We start from the raw sequence: 20023 nt of genomic DNA on the forward strand, positions 1-20023 counted from the left end.
CAGACGTATTGTCCGTAGCCATTATTCCATCAAGTTTGGTAGTTTGATGTGCCTTTATGTTTAAAAAAGAATATCTCTAAAAACTATTTAGATCAAGATAAGACGATATTATATACATATTTGGTATTTTCTTAAAGTAATTTATTAAATGTTTGTATATTATCTCTTGGTCATGTCGTTTATATTGTGATATATTTAAAGAAAATTAATTTCTCGTTGTGATTATTCTCATCAAGTGATCACAGTAGAAATCAGACGAGAAATACTAATACTACTAAATATAATATATATATGATGGTATCATAAAGGCAATGCAACCTAGCAGACCTATAAACTTTTCTTGCGAGGACGATTACGGAAGCAATAATGAGACTAAGCAGAGACATATATTACAGCGTTCAACATTACGTGAAACAAATATTTATATGGAATTTTCTAAAATAATTTAAAAGCAAATTTCGTGCATAATTATAAAATTGGTTGTTATATACATAACTGAAAATTAACTACCTCTTTGGTTTGTTCGGTACTGGAGCCACTATAATTTCTGGTTCAGGTTCCAGTTGGAAGACCACGGCTTCTGTTGTTGTTGTTGTTGTGCTCGTTGTTGTGGTTGGCACCGGAATGTTTGCGTATTTGCTCAAAAGTTGCTGTTGCCTCAACGCTATGGCTGCTTCTACTGCCTCCATTGATATATTACCGGCTTTGGCTATTTCAGCTATTTTCGAATTTATATCGTCTTTGTTAAATTTAAGGGTTATATCATCGCTGTAACCACTTATGCTATTGTAGTCGTCGACTTTCTTCGTGTTGTAGGAGTACATATTCGCGACATCGTGTACTTGATGAGGAACTGGGTCTACAAAGTTAGAAATAGGACTGGTGTTAGGAAAAGAGACAGCGTTATATGAGAAAGGCATAGCATTTGATGATTCTTTAAGAACTGGTGCGGGTATGATAGATATAGCTTGTGATGGCATGGGAACGAATGGGTTTAATGTGGGTTGTGATTTCATCTGTGTTTGTCTTATTGGTTGATATTGTACTGCAGTCATGTGTGAAACCATTTTTGACATGTTATCGGGTGATATAAAGCGCGTCTCACTCTGGTAGGGGAGTCCGGAGGCCGGCGGTACTTGAAGCGGGCTGTAAGTTTTCTTCATTTGTGCTGCTAATGGAACTACTCTTAAAGTTTCCTCCTTTGGTGGTAAAGGTCTAAATGGTGGCACACCCATTGGCATCGGTTTTGCCATGGTTACAGTAGGTTGTGCTTTATACATTGGAGTTTCTGCAGATGGCCCAGCTATCACAATTGGCTGCATGGTAGAGGAAACTCGTCTATGTAATGTTGAAAGCTTGTCCATAGCAGCTTGATTTGGTCTGCTCACAGGAGCCATTGGCCTCATCATTATTCGATTCTGCTTTGCACGTTTCTGAAAATATAGATGAAAAAATGTATAGACATATATTTTATCTGAATAATTACCGTGCCTTTTTACACTTCAATTTTATTATATAGTAAATTTTATCGCTTGTATGATCTATAACAGCAAGAACAACACGTATGAAGTGTTTGAAGGTTGTGCTGTAAAAAAATCGCTTATATAGTGTTTTTTAAATAGTTTTATAAATAGATACAGAGTTTACTCACTTCCTGCTTAGCGGCCGGTCTACTCGAAGTATCGACCAGGATATTAGGTGCCCCATTTTTAAAGCTGACGGATCTTCGTCTACTTGGATCTTGATTAGTTAATGACTGCTCAAATCCAAGCTCATCCCCCAGACTGAAACCTGAAATTGACAAAATAACTTTTAAGCTTTCTTTAATTAAAAAATGCTTGGCAATTCATTTGAATTTTAGAATTTAAAAAATCAATAATCGTTTATTCCACGTATCCATTAAGGTAGTTCTTTTTCGCTCTCCGAAGAGCTACACGCTACATAAACAGTAGATGTCCCAAGAACTTTTATACAATAAAATATTTTCATTTTTTAAAGTAAAACAGTAAAACAGTAGTATTAATGTCAAATCAATATATGTACATTCAAGTAATATTGAAGTTACTATTGAAGTATCATTTAAAAATTATACGCGACGATACTACCTACTCGAAGTTAACAGCCAATTCGTAAACATTCGAAATATGTTAATTTAACAACATTTTAACACAACGATGTATCTAAACAATGAATAATATTAAACAAAGTTATTTAAAAATAACCTTTGATCAATGACACCTCTAAAGAGAAAGTAATGACTATAGCATACATGAGCAATGTTTAGTGTCAACGGTCATAGATCGTTTCTTACACATTTATGGTATTCAAAAAGATTGCAAGATTTTGTGAATTGACATTAAGCGAGATAATGTAACCAAGCAGATATTGGTACATTATTTGCAAATGATTTCATAAAAAACTTGCAATATATAGGTACTCAATTATGCTGTTATACTGGATCATTACGCAAATACTACATACTACTACAACTAAACCGTTATAAGAAATAATCTCATGTTCAAACGATGATGTATGATTATTAAATTAAAAAAAACATTGTAAAAACAGCCTGTAAATGGCTCACTGCTTGGCTACAGTCTCCTCTCCTTTTGAGGAGAAATTTTGCAGTTTATGGCACCACGCTGATCTGATGCAGATCGTTGGTCACCTGATACATGCTGTTTCACTGGTTCATTTAGGGGTGCTTGCCCAGGTTTGAACCCGAAATATTTGCTTAACATTCAATTTTTTTATTTTAAATATCATAATCAAATTAAGCAACATCTAGCTTCAGTAAGTAAGTGAGTGAGATGACGAGATACGTCACAAACACTACAGCATAGACTATTATTATTTGATTATTTATTATAACACGCTCCAAATGCCCAAGTGATCTTACCTAAGCTGGCGTGTGCTTTGATGCCCCCAAGATTTCGTACCCTGAACAGTCCAGACTTTTTGAAGGCACAGTTTATTTTGAAGCCAAAATCCGATTCGAGCACACACAGTGGCTGCACAATTTCTGTAACAATAAACATTGAATTTTAACTATGTATACCTATATCCTATAATAGCTTTAATTTATTAACAATGGTAGGCTGGACAATACAAGATAAATATAATAGATAAATATATCGATAGGAGAAGTCGAGATGACCCCGTGGTTAGAACGCGTGAATCTTAACCGATGAACCCGGGCAAGCACCACTGAATTTTCATGTGCTTAATTTGTAATTATGATTCATCTCGTGCTTTACGGTGAAGGAAAACATCGTGAGGAAACCTGCATGTGTTTAATTTACTGACATTCTGCCACATGTGTATTCCACCAACCCGCATTAGAACAGCGTGGTGCAATAAGCTCTAAACCTTCTCCTCAAAAAGGGAGAGGAGGCCTTAGCCCAGCCGTGGGACATTAACAGGCTATTACTGTGTATCGATAATATTATAATACTTTATAAGACATAACCTTCATTTGTGTTCATAGACTTTAGAAATATATTACGTTATATCCCTTTGTTAAAATTATACTACAGAGAAAATCTTTCACAGCTGTTATACTTCTAGTTGTTAATACAATTACAAAAATTGAATGCTAGATAAAAACTTTTCCAGATATAAACACATCTTCTATACTTAGTTCGCTTTTAAATGTAATTCCAAAAAATATTAAAAATATATATAATATAAACGTTTTATAGCGATTATTGGTTTACCAATGCTGTCTCCTTCATTTGAATGTCAAATCAATAATGACAGAAAGAGCGAAATAAGTGTTTAACTACATATAAGTAAGGCCGATAGTATATGAATGAATGTATTCTTCAAGACTATACTTCACTAACTGGAATCTCTAATACCTAATTTACAATTTAATTTGGTCAATCAACCATTGTCTTCCGTTAAACATTATGAAACGTGACTCCAGGATCTGACGGAGCTCGCCTAGATTTCACCTCGTCCTGCGCAGACTTCGCTTCATTGCCACACCTAGTCAGTATTATTGAAGTTTATTTCACTAACTCGAGTCTATTGTCAAGATAAATATCAATTCATATTTGTATTATAAATTGACAATATTGTATGTTGTGTGTATGTAATAATATGTTTATGTTTTATGATATATTTTATATTTAAATAACATTTTAAAGATGTTGAATTATTAAATTAATGATTTTTATAACATACTCATTTTGTTTGTAATAAAGTATTTTTTTAAGAAACGGCGTGTGTGCGCGCAGATACCCTAACACTCATAATCCGACGGGTCGGCAATCTGACACGACCTGGGAAGAAGTGTATACATTCAACGTCCAGACTCCACGCTGGTATTAAGAATTTTTGACAGAAAATCCCAATAAGTAACTTTTCATTGTGATCTTCTGCTATTTATCTAGCCACTAGACCAACGAGACGGAAGAGAAATTTCTAGTGCTCGTAAAAAAATAATAAAAAAAGATATCTCATTATGTGTGAAATCCAAAAATTAAAAAGATGTATACGTGTATTTATGTTGATGCTAAAGTGAAAGGATTACGTCAGAACTTTCCAAGTTGTAAATTATAAACTGAAAAGTTATTTATAATCATTACCATGTATGGTAACTGATTTTGGTCATTGATTATTTTTTTAAATAAAATGTCACAGATAAAACCACTATTATTGTATTCTTTAGTACTTATATATACTAACTATATAGGAAACTACGATTCTTGCCTTTATTAAATCTCAATGTTCGCTAAAGTTATATCTTATTTGGTACAGTTCATACAAGTATAATTTTATTTTTGCTTATGTTAATGTTTTTATACAACCAAATCTAACCTATAATCTGATACAGTTGAAAACAAAGTTTACTATCTAAAACGTTTAATCTGTTTTTATAAGAAGTTACTAGTTTTTATTATTTGAGCAGTTTTAAAGCAATTTCCGTTTCGTTTATACGTCATATCTAAATCGATATTTAGGTTTATATGACGCAATGAGAGACACTTATAGACTTAATAAAATATTCTATTAAACGTAAATGAAGTCAGACTTATAAATGTGTTGGTAGCTATTAAAAAATGTATGTCTGTTACTAAACCACAGACGCAATAGTAATGAAATAGAAGTAGCCTGGAACTTGTCATTTTAGGGTTTAATTAGCTTTGGTCTTTAGAGATTCTCGCACATGTATTGAGCTGGATCTACCTCTAGTTTATCTACTATTGTTCCACGCAACTTCAATTTACATAAATCCCCGTAATATATACGAATATATGAATACTGTATATGACTCAACTGATAAACAAATAGTGACCAGCTTGAATGGTCATTATGTGACTGACTAATGTAGAAATTGATACATAACAAATTCCCACATAATTTTTTCATCACTTTCCCCGGTCAACGCCCTATCCGGTCCGGTCAAGTGTTGAATATAAAATGTGAATCAGCGACCGGTTGCAGCCCGGATGCGTGGAGAAAGGCCGGCTTACTTACTGACTTAGGATGGTCGGCAAAAAGTGAATTCTTTAAAAGATTATTAATTCATTTAAGATAAATATATATAAATTAATGTTAAATATGTATTTCTTTATCAAACTAATCATTAATTTCATAAAATAATACTATCTTAGACACGTGCCTTTGCAATGTAGGTCATTGTGATGATTACAGTTATGCTTGAATACAGTAATAAATAATAAAACTTAATAATTGTAAGTACTCAATAAAACAGCAGATAATCAAATAAATTAATATATAGTTAAATCAAAATCAAACTCAATTTTTTAAGCTTTTAGCGACTTGTATTGAACAAATTGTCCAATGAAAATAAATCTTGTTTTTTTGCTGACCTTACTGCGTAATATATTGCGTATATTACGCAGTTGTATGTCGAGAGAATAATCTACGAACTAGTTTATTAAATATATAATTTAATAGTATATTTTATTATAACATTACCAAAAAAAAATTAAAATACATCAAATGTTCATTCGAAAGAAAAATGACGTAACACATCATGCTTATTAGAAAAAATTTACATTTTAATTTTAATTTAGTTATTGCATTTCGTAATAACATTTACAATTAACGGTTTTACTTATAAACGTTGTTTAGCGGGTGATTAGTTAAACAATGAAATAAAAGCCGAGATGGCCTAGTGGTTAGAACGCGTGAATCTTAACCGATGATCGTGGGTTCAAACCCGGGCAAGCACCACTGAATTTTCATGTGCTTAATTTGTGTTTATAATTCATCTCGTGCTTGATGGTGAAGGAAAACATCGTGAGGAAACCTGCATATGTCTAATTTCATTGAAATTGTCACATGTGTATTCTACCAACCCGCATTGGAGCAGCGTGGTGGAATAAGCTCTAAAAAACCTTCTCCTCAAAAAGGGAGATGAGGCCTTAGCCCAGCAGTGGGACATTAACAGGCTGTTACTGTAGTTAAACAATGTTTTGTCTTCTTCTTTTAAACTGCAAAACAATAATGACAGAAAGAGTGACTTTAATGTTTAACTGAACAGCCACCAAGCACCGTTTGAAAGACCGTAAGTTTTAAGCTAAAATTAGTATTAAAAATTAAGTAAAATTAAATATCCCATTGCTAAGGCCTCCTCTCTTTTTGAGAAAGTTTAAAGCATATTCCACCACACTGGTTGGTTCCATCCTATACTCGTTTATTTATTTATTTAGGATTACCAACATGACATACAGTAATAATTACAAATTAATAGGTCTAAGGGTAAAAGTTGCTGTACTTATAGATAACCACGACATGCAAAAAAGACACTAAACATACAATATGATAACTAAACGAAAAGAAAAAAATTAAAAATTAATTTACAACAACTTGTAAATATAATATAAAACATAAATGGTATTAGTATTACAAAACTACTGGAATAGTTTCTTATATAGTATACAACAAAATAAAAAGAAATTTTTAAAACACGTTGGTTGATAGGTAGATCTTAAGAATAAATGAATGAAATATTATTACTAATTAAGTCTCAAATATATATACTGAGGATATGTATTTAATTCTGTTTTAATGTCGAGCCGTTTGGCGTGGTTGGTAGGTACCTGCCTTTCACGCCGAAGGTTGTGGGTTCGATTCCCACCCAGGGCAGATTTGTATGCATGAACATGTCTATTTGTCCTGAGTCTGGGTGTAATTATCTATATAAGTATGTATTTACAAAAAAAAAGTAGTATATGTTCTCATCAGTTCTCTGATTTCCATGGCACAAGTTCTGCTTAATTTGGGATCAGATGGCCGTGTGTGAATAAAGTCCCAGGAAATATCCTGGGAAATTTTATTATTATTATTATTAATGAAACCAGTAAATATACTTTAAACTAATATTTGTTTTAACTTTCTGAGGTCTCATTTATCTCACGCCGTTGTACAAGCTTTTATTTAATTCATTTGTTAGTATATGTGGGTGAAATCTTGCGAAACCATTCAACCGATTGAGTTGAAATCATGCACACAATTCTAGTGTTGATAATATTACAAAATACTATAGTATTTTTTTAGTGCTATAATATAGTGCTTAATTTCTGTTTATAATTCATCTCGTGCTTTTCGGCGAAGGAAAACATCGTGAGAAAACCTGCATGTGTCTAATTTCATAGAAATTCTGCCACATGTGTATTCCACCAACCCGCATTGGCGCAGCGTGGTGGAATAAGCTCCAAACTTTCTTCTCAAAAAAGGAGAGGAGGCCTTAGCCCAGCAGTGGGACATTTACAGTTTGTTACTTACTTACTTAGTATTTTATTTTGAGTGTATATATCAATCGTTATTTTTTTTATAATGCAAGAAATGCTAATTCACTTATTCGGTTCTTACGTGACACTTATATCATGTGGTAATGAAAATAAGCTTACCAGGTTTTTATTATTATAATAAAAGTTTCAACAGTTTTAATATAAACAGGAGTTAAATGTTCAATTAAATACATCTCGAGATTGCAAAAGTAAAACAGATAAGTAAAAAAAGGCAAGTCGATAGGTAGAATGGAATCTGCAAATCTTTGTTATATTACTTCATATACTATTTCTACTCACACGCAAATGCATATATTTCTTAGATATTTGATAATCTCGACATCCTCCAGGCATCATTTTCATTTTCTTGTTTTTCTTTTTTCACAAACTTTATTGCATGCAAACATAGCAGATTCGTATAGCAAAGAATATATATGTCGCATCCGGCTCATGAGAACTGGCTGCAAACAACGCAAAAATGTCATAGTAACGTGTACAGTGCCTAAATTTGAAAAAGAATGACAAAAGAGCTGCATTCTGTATTTGCAGCACTTATCGTTCTAATCGCAGTAAAAGGAATTCAAGCCTAGTTATATAGTAGGTAGCCTAGTAGCCTTTTTTCACGCAGTAAAAGCCTTCAGAAAGGTAGCCAGCTCCCATTACTGGGTTATGTGGGATTCTTATCCACCAAAACCACTGCGATGGCCGTCCTCGGCACGGATCGGAGAGGCTGCAGGATCGTGTTGATATAATGCATCCGCGGCCTTTCCCGCTCTGTGCTCCGCTAGTCTAGTAGCCTAAGCCAACTGAACTGTGTATTGTATAAAAAGTGTGAATATATTACATTTCTGTTGGTTGAAGTAGACAGTATGTTGAAAAGCTTATTTCTCACCCGGATCCCTGAAATTGCTCACAATGAGTAACCGTGATAATAAAAATTCTCCGATTTATATTTTATTAATAAAAAAACCTTCTCCTCAAAAATGGAGAAGAAGCCTTAGCCCAACCAAGCACATTCATAGACTACCTTATAGAAAAAATAACGATTGTTTAATATACTACTAATATTCCTATTTATCACAAGCAAGCTGTGCTAAGAGCTACGGTAACAATACCGATGAGGTCAGGATTGGACCTGTGACCTTTACATCGCTAGGCGACTCGTTAACTATTACGCTATTGACGGTTAAGGATATAAAACATCGACTAATTATGAACTATTTTATTTAATGGCTTTCAGGAAAATCAATTTGATTACTTCATCCGGACATCATTTGATGTGAAAGTTTTATATTGAGAATACAGGTTAATATTCAAAGGCATTCGAATTTCGAACACGCGAGATTTATGGTGATCAGTCAAAACAAAAATTAAACCCAAATTGAAACATTCCATACACAGTTTATAATAATTTTTCAGTGAATATATAATTTAAGTATAGCATCCACAATATATCATAAGTATGTTTTTAATTAATGCAATAAATAACTTTAAAATTGATTATTATTATTTCCCAAAAAAAATCTTTCTATTTTTTCTAGAAGATACTAAAAAAATACCATGTAGCAGGTTGATTGATAGCCGTTTAAGCTTAGGTAAAGCAAGAACATTTATTTATCTTACTCGTACGTTACAGTCTTTGCAATTCAAATTGTTGCATACTGCATCATTACTAAGCTAGAACAGATTATTGATGTTGTAATATTTGATTTGAAAAATTCACTGAAATTATTACCAAGTTCTGCTATCTCAAATGGTTCTTAGATCTTTACAATTTAGGGTGAAATTGCTATGATACTTTAAATTTATCTATTTACGGACCTTTTTTACTACACGCAGCGATATGCTCCCGATAAACGTTCGGTTTTCTTTTTCTATAAACATTGTTGTTTTTATATTAAACGTAGTACATGTAAACCAAAATAATAACAGACCATTAAAGTTACAACATAAAAAAAAATCTTTTTAACGTCAATTTCTCATGACATTACATTTTTAATTTTAATTAGATGGATTTACTTACTCTTTATATTTGATTATTTTTGTCGATGTCCATAGAATGTCGTAACAACCTTTAATAATAAGGACAATTAACTAATACGTATATTTAATATTAAAGTCTTAATTGATAGTAATGTTATAACTTTTTGTAGGTAGTTCAAATAAAAAAATAAAAATGGCTAGTGCCCCGATCATTTATGGAGAAAATGCGAAGGTTAATATCGGTACGATGTAAGTTATTTTAATTTAAATATATGAAAATTATATATTACCTAACGTTCGTATGATTACAGCGCTATAAGCGCTGAAATACAGATTTACATACCTAGTTTTCCTATGATGGCTTGTTTAATTTGTAAGATTATGTTAGACATTGTAATTATTAACCTCGTTAAATAAATCATATATATTATTCGCAATACATATTAAAAGTCATAAATTTAAATATAAGCAGAACAAATAAGCACATTACAATTGAAAATCATTAAATCATCGATGTCGTCTCGTTGTCGTTTCATATAAAAACAACATCTAATTGCGTCACCGAGTCTAAGCAGGCGTATAATCATACATGCCCAATTGCTTCTTCGCTCATTGTTCTGCCATCCGGCAGTTATATGGTAAAAGTGATTAATCAAAGGAAAAGATAGTAGATATATAGTTAGATAGCAATCGCTTTTTATGAATGATTTACTAACAATGGTGATAGCAATTTCTATCACACGACTGTTATAGGTATTGTCTATTATAATTGACGTTTCATTTAACTATGTCTAGAATTTCGATTTTGTTGCTTTCCTAACATTAATTAATTGTTGCTTTGTTCAAACGAACGTGTTGAAAGTAACAAGCATAGGTTTTAATGGTTATTCAAATGAAAAATTGACATACAACCACATTTACGAATTACCATTCAAAAATCTGTGTGAGAAGATAATTACTTAATTTTAAATGTTCTACTGCTGGGCTAAGACGTACTTTCTTTGAGAAGGAAGTTTGATTTTAGTATTACTGATAAACTCTGTAGCAAAATTTATATTACAGGCTGGAGTATCACTATTTTTTTTTTGCGTAAAACGTCGTAAGTTTATAATGTATATAACTTCACGCTACTCTTAGAAGCGAAATATTTTATTATATATAAGTCAAAATGTACTTTTTACTCAACATAAGAATTATTTACAATGTGAATTTAGGTCTAGGTATCTTACTGTAAGTCTCCAGTCTAGGACTCCGAAAGAAAATCCGAATTAAAATCTAAAAAGTTGAAAGATGCGTATATCGATTATCTTAGAGATAAATATATAATATTGTGGGTACTATTGATAGTACAGTTTGAATCCAAATCGGTCAAGTTGTTGACGAAAAAAATCTTACACTTAAATTTGATTTGTATATTACAATTAATCTGTTTTAATACAACGAGACATGTCACTTTCTATTTCGCCTAAGAAAGTAACGTGGTCACGCATGGACAACTGGTTGTAACGTTGAATATACGGGATTGATTGGCGTAAAACCGTATATTTTATGGATGTTGAAAAAGCGTGTATTTTCACAATAGCCAGCCTTTAATATAATGTTCAACAGCTAACTATTATAAGTGATCAACTGAATTCTTCCTCACATTGTTAATACATTTCCATTTATGTAATTTAAGGTTTTTTGTATCTTCAATCTTATATATTCAAGTTTTTTTTTACGCAGTGGAGACATTAGAAAGGTGCCCGGATCTCTAGGGGGGAACCAGGTTATGTGGGATTCTTACCCACTAAAACCACTGCTATGGCTGTCTTCGGCACGGATCGGCGAGGCTGCGGAATTGTATATCGATACAACGTATCCGCGGCTTCCCGTGCTTGGCTCCCCTCGTGGCTCAATTGACCTCTACTCGGGAGGTCAAGGTAATCTCATCCAGCCGCATTCTTCGCTAATGAGTTTGGCATCCCGGCTATCGTCCTCCTCAGAGCTAAATATAACTTATGCTAAGTAATTTTCGTATTGTATTGTCACCAACTTCAAAAAATTGCGAAAAAACTCAATTTTATTCAGTAGGGATCTGTTTTTAATCCAGTTCCAAGCTTTGACACACTTATACCAACAAGTTAAGTTCAATAAAAGATAGTATCATAGCCCTCACATTTAAACTTCGTTTCTCTTAAATTTAAATCTGAAATATAAATTCAACTCATTAAGGGTCAAGTGAAGGTCTTATTATTGTATTAAATGGCAAACTTGATTTTTACTAAAATTCATTTATAGGGAAATTTGAGAAATTATTGTTTGTAGTTGTCGAAGCATATGAAAATATATAACAAAAGCTTGTTTGCATGCAGTTTTGCAGTTATTTGATACTTAGTACAATTTTACTCCGATCGGAAGCGTAAGTGAGCCAGAGTAACTAAAGGCACAAGGGATATGACATTAGTTCATAAGATTGGTGGCGCATTGGAGATGGAAGGGATGATAAATATTTTTTACGCTGCCAATATCTGTAGGCGGTGGTGATAATTTTCCATCAGGTGGCCCATTTGCCCTTCCTACTGATATTATATTTTATCAAAATAATATTATGAATGCGTAAATTGTCTCGCTGTTTGTTTGTTTCTTCATGACGATTAAGCTACTGAACCCTGAATGACATTTGATATAAAGCCAGCCATAGGCATATCACTTACTCTGTGGTAGGCTCAACCACTCATCAAATATTTTACCGCCAAACAAGCGGTACAAAACAGAATTTCCCTCCTGGTATTACAAGTACATTATATATTAACTAATACGTGCATCGTCATTATTTCGCAAACCATTGGAGAATGATACGGAACTAATATGCTTACTAAGCAACATATTTCACATATGTTTCAATATTAAGCGATGTACTATCTATCATTAATACATTATATACATAAAACATTATATTATTTATTATGACAAGTTTATTATAGTTGTAAACGTTCAACCATTGTATTATGATCAGGAGATCAGTAGGCCAGCTCATTTCAAAGGCAATGAAATTATAATGGTTGTCTAATGATGTTCTATTATGCAATTCATAATCTACAGTTCATTTACAGTGTATGAATGGACACCACGGTGAAAGGATAATTACTTGTGGAACAAAATGCTCAAAAGATTAAAGACTATTCATTCGAAGCAAGATTATAACCAACTTTAATAAGGGATAGTGGTTATTACACAATTGTTGCTGTGTTATGTGTTTGTTTTGAAGTTTGTTTCGTCCTAAGCAGTGAATTCCCCCCGCCTTAATGTGTCTATTGCAGACAGGACTGGTTCATTTTTTATTCGGATAATGGGAATGGCAATTCAACATATACAAGATGCTGCGTGCGTTGTTGCGACTATTTCTCAACTCAGCTATGATCTGTATTTTATTTTTATAACTTATCATTTTCACAAAAAAAAACGTTCAATCGACACTGACCTTTACAATAACGCATATTACTAATCCGTTATTACGATGAAGAAAGAAGAGGTTTTATCAATGATTACAATATTGTGTATATGTATTATTTATTTATATTTAAATTGATTTAATAACATATATTATTATCGATCACTGATGCCTTGAAGTTAAGTTCTTTCGCAAGGAATCTCCAAAGTTCGAATCACGAATAAGCTATAAACAGTGTAGGAGCGATATTGCGGTAATAATCGTTTGACCCAATGAAATTTAAGTAGATTTCTAAACGTCATTCCTATAACTTATGCTAAGTCTGCTTATTGTTTTCTGAGCTAGCTTAATCTGTGGGAAAATACGTTTTTGTCAATTCTTAAGTAAAGTTAAAAGATTTTTTTCAGTGTCACTGTAAGCTCATTCGGCACCCACCTCTGTCTCACTAACAGGCCCCATAACCTGTCAAGGCCAGTAGTATTAACAGCGATACAAAATTAAAAAAAAACATTTGGTTTATCAATTTATTGGACTTTGATAATTGGAATACGTCACTAATTGGACAAAATAAATATAATTTGAGAAAAAGAATAGTTACTGTGGTTCTTGCAAATTCTAATTAGAGTTCAGAATCATTTTCACTTACAGAAGCTATTGTTTCATGAGTACGAACTGATTGAGATCAGACTGATCAAACGATACAGAGGTTCATTAAGAAAGGATATTTATACCAAGAGTTACCAAATTTATATTCCGAAACAGTGAAAGTTAACATTTACATTGATAATGTAACGTGTGCTAATTTTGACGAAAAGATTCGCTGTTTTTCAATCACGGAATCGGCAGCACTGCTTTTGAATAAGAAAATTAGTATCAAATATCTTATACAAAAGTTCATTAATTACGAAAAGTCTACGAAGCACTAATAGATTGTTAGCATCCGCGTGCAACGTCATAATCAAACTATTGATTTGTTTTATAGTTATTGATTAATGGCCAACGTTGGCCTAAAATTATGGGTTCGGTGTGAGAAAGTTAAAAGTTTATAGGATTAGAAAGTGTATTTTATACACTGTTTCATTGTCTATACATGTTTAAGGGATGAGAATCATTGACTACTTAAGATATTGCAAGTATTAATTCCGAGATGAAACCTCCTTTGATAATATGTGTTGTTTATGACGTCTAAAATCAAGAGGGGTATAATATCATAGTGTATCATAGTTGTTACAGTTATAGTATAGTGGCGCATTGGCAATGTAAGAAATGCGTAATATTTCTTGTAACGTCTATTTATTTCAAAGACATACTTATAATTACATAACCCTGTAGCAATTGTATCTACGATATAAAATTGTTTTTATTTTTTATTTTATAGTAAGTATATTTAAAAGAAAAACGTAGTAGTTAGTTAGAGAGGATAGCGATTTAATAATTCTGATCCAAATCAAACATCCGTTATGATCAATATTGTTCATTCGTGCCAGTATCAGAATTTATTAGAAATGTTTTAATTAATATAGTGTTTTTTTTTCATATTATTTGTAAGAATAATTATAATATATATAATAATTATGATTTGTGTATTTATTAATTTATATATATTGTACACACGGAAAAAATAATATAATCCGAAAAAATAATAGTCCACTTATCGAGCTCAGTGAGATGAAAGTCTTTAGTGTATCCTGCAAGAACGAAATCGGCTTAGGATGTTGTTGGGATGTAGGTAAATATAACATATCGTTTTAATAAAGTAGACAAAATATTTATAATAGACCATATCACATACCTCTACTGGTGGTACGGTACAGACGTATAACCCAGCCAAGTGTAACAGCCATATACTAAATACCAGATCATCGAGGCAGTTTCACTTTGCTATTAACCTATTAACGACTATAGTTACCTTCTGTGATCAATTTTATGCTTTTACGGCTTATAAACTTTAATCACAATCTACCTACCTATATATAAATTTACTGGTGGTGGGGCTTTGTGCAAGCTCGTCTGGGTAGGTACCACCCACTCATCAGATATTCTACCGCAAAACAGCAATACTTGATATTGTTGTGTTCCGGTTTGAAGGGTGAGTGAGCCAGTGTAATTACAGGCACAAGGGACCTAAAATCTTAGTTCCCAAGGTTGGTGGCGCATTGGATATGTAAGCGATGGTTGACATTTCTTACAATGCCAATGTCTAAGAGCGTTGGTGACCACTTACCATCAGGTGACCCATATGCTCGTCCGCCTTCCTATTCTATAAAAAAAAAAAAAATTATATATATATATTGTATGTGGGTGTTTGTATCTGTAATCAAAAGAAAGAATGAAGAAGAGTATGAAAAAGAGTAACTACTGAGTTTCTTGCCGATTCATCTAGGTAGAATCTACATTCTTATTCGGTGGTAGCTTTAAATTTAATTTAATATGTTACATGACGATTCAACAGTGCCTTTAAGCCTACTTGTATATAGAATTGTTTTATATGATTTGATTTGTGTATATATTAATTTACATCGTAGCGACTAGCAACTTTTAATGAGCCAGTTTAGTCGGATTTTTATTTGGATTATAACCACAGATTGCTGCGGTCGGAGGACTTCCAGTTACTCTCTATTCTTAGGTGTAACCTTTCAATTGAAGGCACGAGCTAAGTCACTTTTCTTTTTTTTGCACTAACAAAGTATAAGCATATTCTAACTAATAGATTTAAAATGTATGTCGAAAAGTTCAATAGATACATTTAAATATTAAGATCTTCTATCCTATCAAGGCATATTATTGTAGTGCACAAGTGTGTGCGCAAACATAAATATACGCTCAAATCCTTCAATCTCATAATCTGCTATGAACCATTAGAAACGACCAGCAGGAATTCAGGTGCAGCCCCACCTTTACGTGATTTACGAGACACGAGATAGTCTTTATTTCCCAACCCGCAGATCAAAACCAAGCAGACCAAGTGCCACATGTTCTGTAGAATAATAATATGCTAGTTACTAGACCAACGAGACAGCCTCCATGACCGCAAAATAAAACAATTTAAAAATAGTTAAAATGGTAATATAGTTTTATGTTTTTTTTTTTTACAAATTGCGTCCTAACTTAAGTCTGCTTAGACATTGATCACGTTTGACCATGACTACGTAACAGTTTGATGTAATTCCATAGTCCATACGTTCGCCGTAAAGTGTTCATGTCGGTAACCGGACAAGGCCGACGCTTTCGAAACTGTGACGTCCATTCCTTTACAAAATTATTTATTCCAATGTCTATCTTCTTAATTCATTTTAATGTAAGCACGTAACGGTCAGGAATATCTGACTGATGAAAAAAGTGTAAAAGATAGCGATGCATACGATTAGATACAAGTACGATTGAACATGGAGGTATAATATTACCAATGTAACATTTATGTACTTGTAAATATTTCTTGATAAAAAAAACTGAAAACTTTACTTGATTTTCTAAAAAGGTTTGTAAGCACTGCTAACTCCTATATCTGCGTGACCACCCATTATTCAAATAATTTACCGTCAAACAGCAATACGTCATATAGTTGTGTTCCGGTTCGAAGGGTTGAATAAACCAGTTACACTTCCGGCCCAAGGGACATCTTAGTTCCCAAGATTGGTGGCGCATTGTAAATGTAAGGCGTGGTTAATATTTCTTCTATTGGATGGTGGTGGCCACTTACATCCGCCTACATATTTTATAAAAAAATTTTATAATAAATAGATCTAATTTAATAGTAAATTGTTTATTGTAAAAACGTGTAATCAATCGAAACTAGATTAGAGTGCCGAGCAAAACAAGAAACTAAGAAATAGAGTAGGTCCTATAACTTGTTTATATTTCTCTGGAATTACAAGTTGGCGTATCTTAATCGTAAGAACGCGTGAATCTTAACCGATGATCGTGGGTTCAAACCCGGGCAAGCACCACTGAATTTTCATGTGCTTAATTTGTGATTATAATTCATCTCGTGCTTTACGGTGAAGGAAAACATCGTGAGGAAACCTGCATGTGTCTAATTTCACTGAAGTTCTGCCACATGTGAATTCTACCAACCCGCATTGGAGCAGCGTGGTGGAATAAGCTCCAAACCTTCTCCTCAAAAAGAGGAGAGGAGGCCTTTAGCCCAGCAGTGGGACATTCACAGGCTGTTACGGTATCTTAATCTATCGCCTTATTATTCCAGATCATGTTTCACCATCAACAACAACTATTATCATACCGTATTTGTTAAAGTCGATAAATGTAAAAGTCGATAAATGTTAATCACTCATTACTAGGGAAAGGGCGACCTCTTGGGGAGAAGGTTTAGAGTTTAATTTATCACGCTAGTTCAATGCAGGTTGGTGGAGTAATTAAATTTTTCCCTTTAAAAATATAATGGAATAAAGACTGGTAACACTTATCTTTTTAGTTCAAAGACATTTAAATAATGTTTAAAAATAGAACGTCTGCAAAAAATTGAACAAATTCAGTAAATAAATTTAATGAATAAGTTCATAAACATTATATATATAAAATCATTCTCTAATAATCTATTTTAAAGCTAGACGTAGACTGTAAAAGGACTGTTATTCGTCAGAGCTCAATAGAAGTTCTTGAACTAATTAGTTTATTGTTCTATATATAGATATATTAAAGATAAATAACATGTTTTAATAATACTTTAAAGATATTAAATAATTAGTCTATTATTAAAAAAATATTTTATAATTATTATTCAAACAATCCAATAAATATAGAATTTTAGCATTATATATTGTACTAATAAAAGCTAAGCAATCATTATTTACTTTATAATAGATAAATAAGGCTGTTTAAAACGAACATAATTTCGTTCGCTTAAATAATACTAATACATAAATTCGATGCGACAGTTTGAATGTTAAGTATTCACAATCGTACGATTGGACAGATTTTATTAGAAATTTGACTACCAGTTGATAATATCTTGGAAAAACTATACAAGAGTTTTTTCAATTACTACGTGAACTGATCCTATTAATAATTATAAAAATATCCTTATATGATCCTATTATAAATAATAAAAATATATATATTTAAGGTCTGCCAAGACAGAAAAAATATATGAATCAACCAATTGATCATATAATACATGTCTATATGACTGAGCATTAACTTCTGTATAGAACTTTTAAAATATAAACCTTGAACTTACAATTGATGCATTTTAAATAGAAAGTGAAATTATTGTCAAAGCAGAGTAGGGAAAATGCGAGGAAATATTTTTTTTATACAGAATAGGAAGGCGGACGAGCGTATAGGCCACCTGATGGTGGTCACCAACGCCCATAGACAATGGCATTCTAAGAAATGTTAAACATCGCTTACATCACCTTGGGAACTAAGATGTTATGTCCCTTGTGCCTGTAATTACACTGGCTCACTCACCCTTCAAACCGGAACACAACAATATCTAGTACTATGTATATATGTATGATGTAAAAATAAGTGTCCAGTTAAGCCCTTGGATCTTGCAGTAATAGTGCAAAAACATTCTTAAAACATTAAACTACTTAAGAAGGACATTTCATTTTTGTTTTGAACAATAGCTGTTTTTAATTGATTGATTGAAAAATATGAACATTATTAATTCTTTGCAAGCAGACTGTCAATATTCTAAAAAAAAATTGCAAGAGATGTATATCTTATTATTCTGAAAGTATTCAATATCTAATTATTTCTTATTCAAGTAGACTAATAGAAAATCATCTGAATTATCACTTAACAGGATTAAACACTATTTACCTACCACTGGTTCGAAATATAGATTCTTTCAAGGCCCGGCAAGAAACTCAGTAGTTACTCTAAATCTCGAAATACATAGTTGTTCAATTGGAAATTATACAGCATCCATAAACAACTGATAGCAGTTGCTTATCGTGTCTCAACAGAGTTGTCAAACTACTCTCGCTATGAAGGCAACGTTTACAACCAAGTGATACCGCAATTAATAATTTTATGGAATTAATGAAAATAATTACTTTCTTAATTATAATATATTTAAACATGTTCCGTGTTCAAATTTTAATTATTACCGCATATATTATATTAATATAGTTTTAATAATTATTATTATTTAAAATAGGTGGATGGATTGGCTAATATGCTACCTGATGGTAAGTGATAACCACTGCCAATATAGATAGGCGCTGTAAGAAATATAAGCAATTTCTTACATAGCCAATGCGCCATTAAACTTAGGAACTGAGTTGTGACCCTTGTGCCTTACACTGGCTCACCCTCCAAGCCGGAACATAACATTACTAAGTATTGCTGTTTAGCGGTAGAATAAGTGATGATTTGGTGGTACATACGTAAAAAGGCCATTCAATAAATATACACTTACCAAGCTAATTATATTACAGATTTAAACTCAACAAGCTTTTTTTTAAAATTTGTGTTTATATTATTTATCTCAGTACTCAGAGATCAAGGCTCTCTCTCTAAAGTAAATAATCAGTACAATATGCTTTTAACAATATTATGTATGTCTAATCATAAAAGTACTCACTACAGCCTACATAAATAAAGAATATTTTGACTTAATTTAGAAGCGAAAAAAGATAAAACGATTGCTTGAAAATAATTACATAAACAAACGCAATAATATTATGTATGTTGCAATTCCCTCTACATAATTATATGATACGCTTCAGTTTCAAAATATTGTATAGCAGTTAAAAAAGTTTTAATGGAACAAATAATTTAGACTTTAGAGCGCTATTTAAAAAACATCCAGAAAAATACATACACAGAAAAATTTGATAGATTCAACAATTTAGAGCGCTATTTAAAAGAA

General features: G+C 32.2%; 1 protein-coding gene across 2 annotated transcripts in view; it reads right to left on the bottom strand.

The window, feature by feature from the left end:
• LOC126776321 (uncharacterized) overlaps positions 1-20023 on the bottom strand; it is a 53939-nt gene that overhangs the window by 4520 nt on the left and 29396 nt on the right. Inside the window, exons 2-5 of one of the 2 annotated variants that reach the window (XM_050498760.1) lie at positions 2900-3022; positions 1652-1791; positions 1106-1433; positions 511-859 (exon numbers count right to left, since the gene is read on the bottom strand). In XM_050498760.1, coding sequence (XP_050354717.1) covers positions 511-859; positions 1106-1433; positions 1652-1791; positions 2900-3022 — 940 coding nt within the window. Of the gene's footprint in view, positions 1-510; positions 1434-1651; positions 1792-2899; positions 3023-20023 lie in introns of both variants that reach the window. The other variant, XM_050498759.1, reaches the window with a different exon arrangement.

The sequence above is a fragment of the Nymphalis io genome, chromosome 20 (genome assembly GCF_905147045.1).
Source record: "Nymphalis io chromosome 20, ilAglIoxx1.1, whole genome shotgun sequence".
Lineage (NCBI taxonomy): Eukaryota > Metazoa > Arthropoda > Insecta > Lepidoptera > Nymphalidae > Nymphalis > Nymphalis io.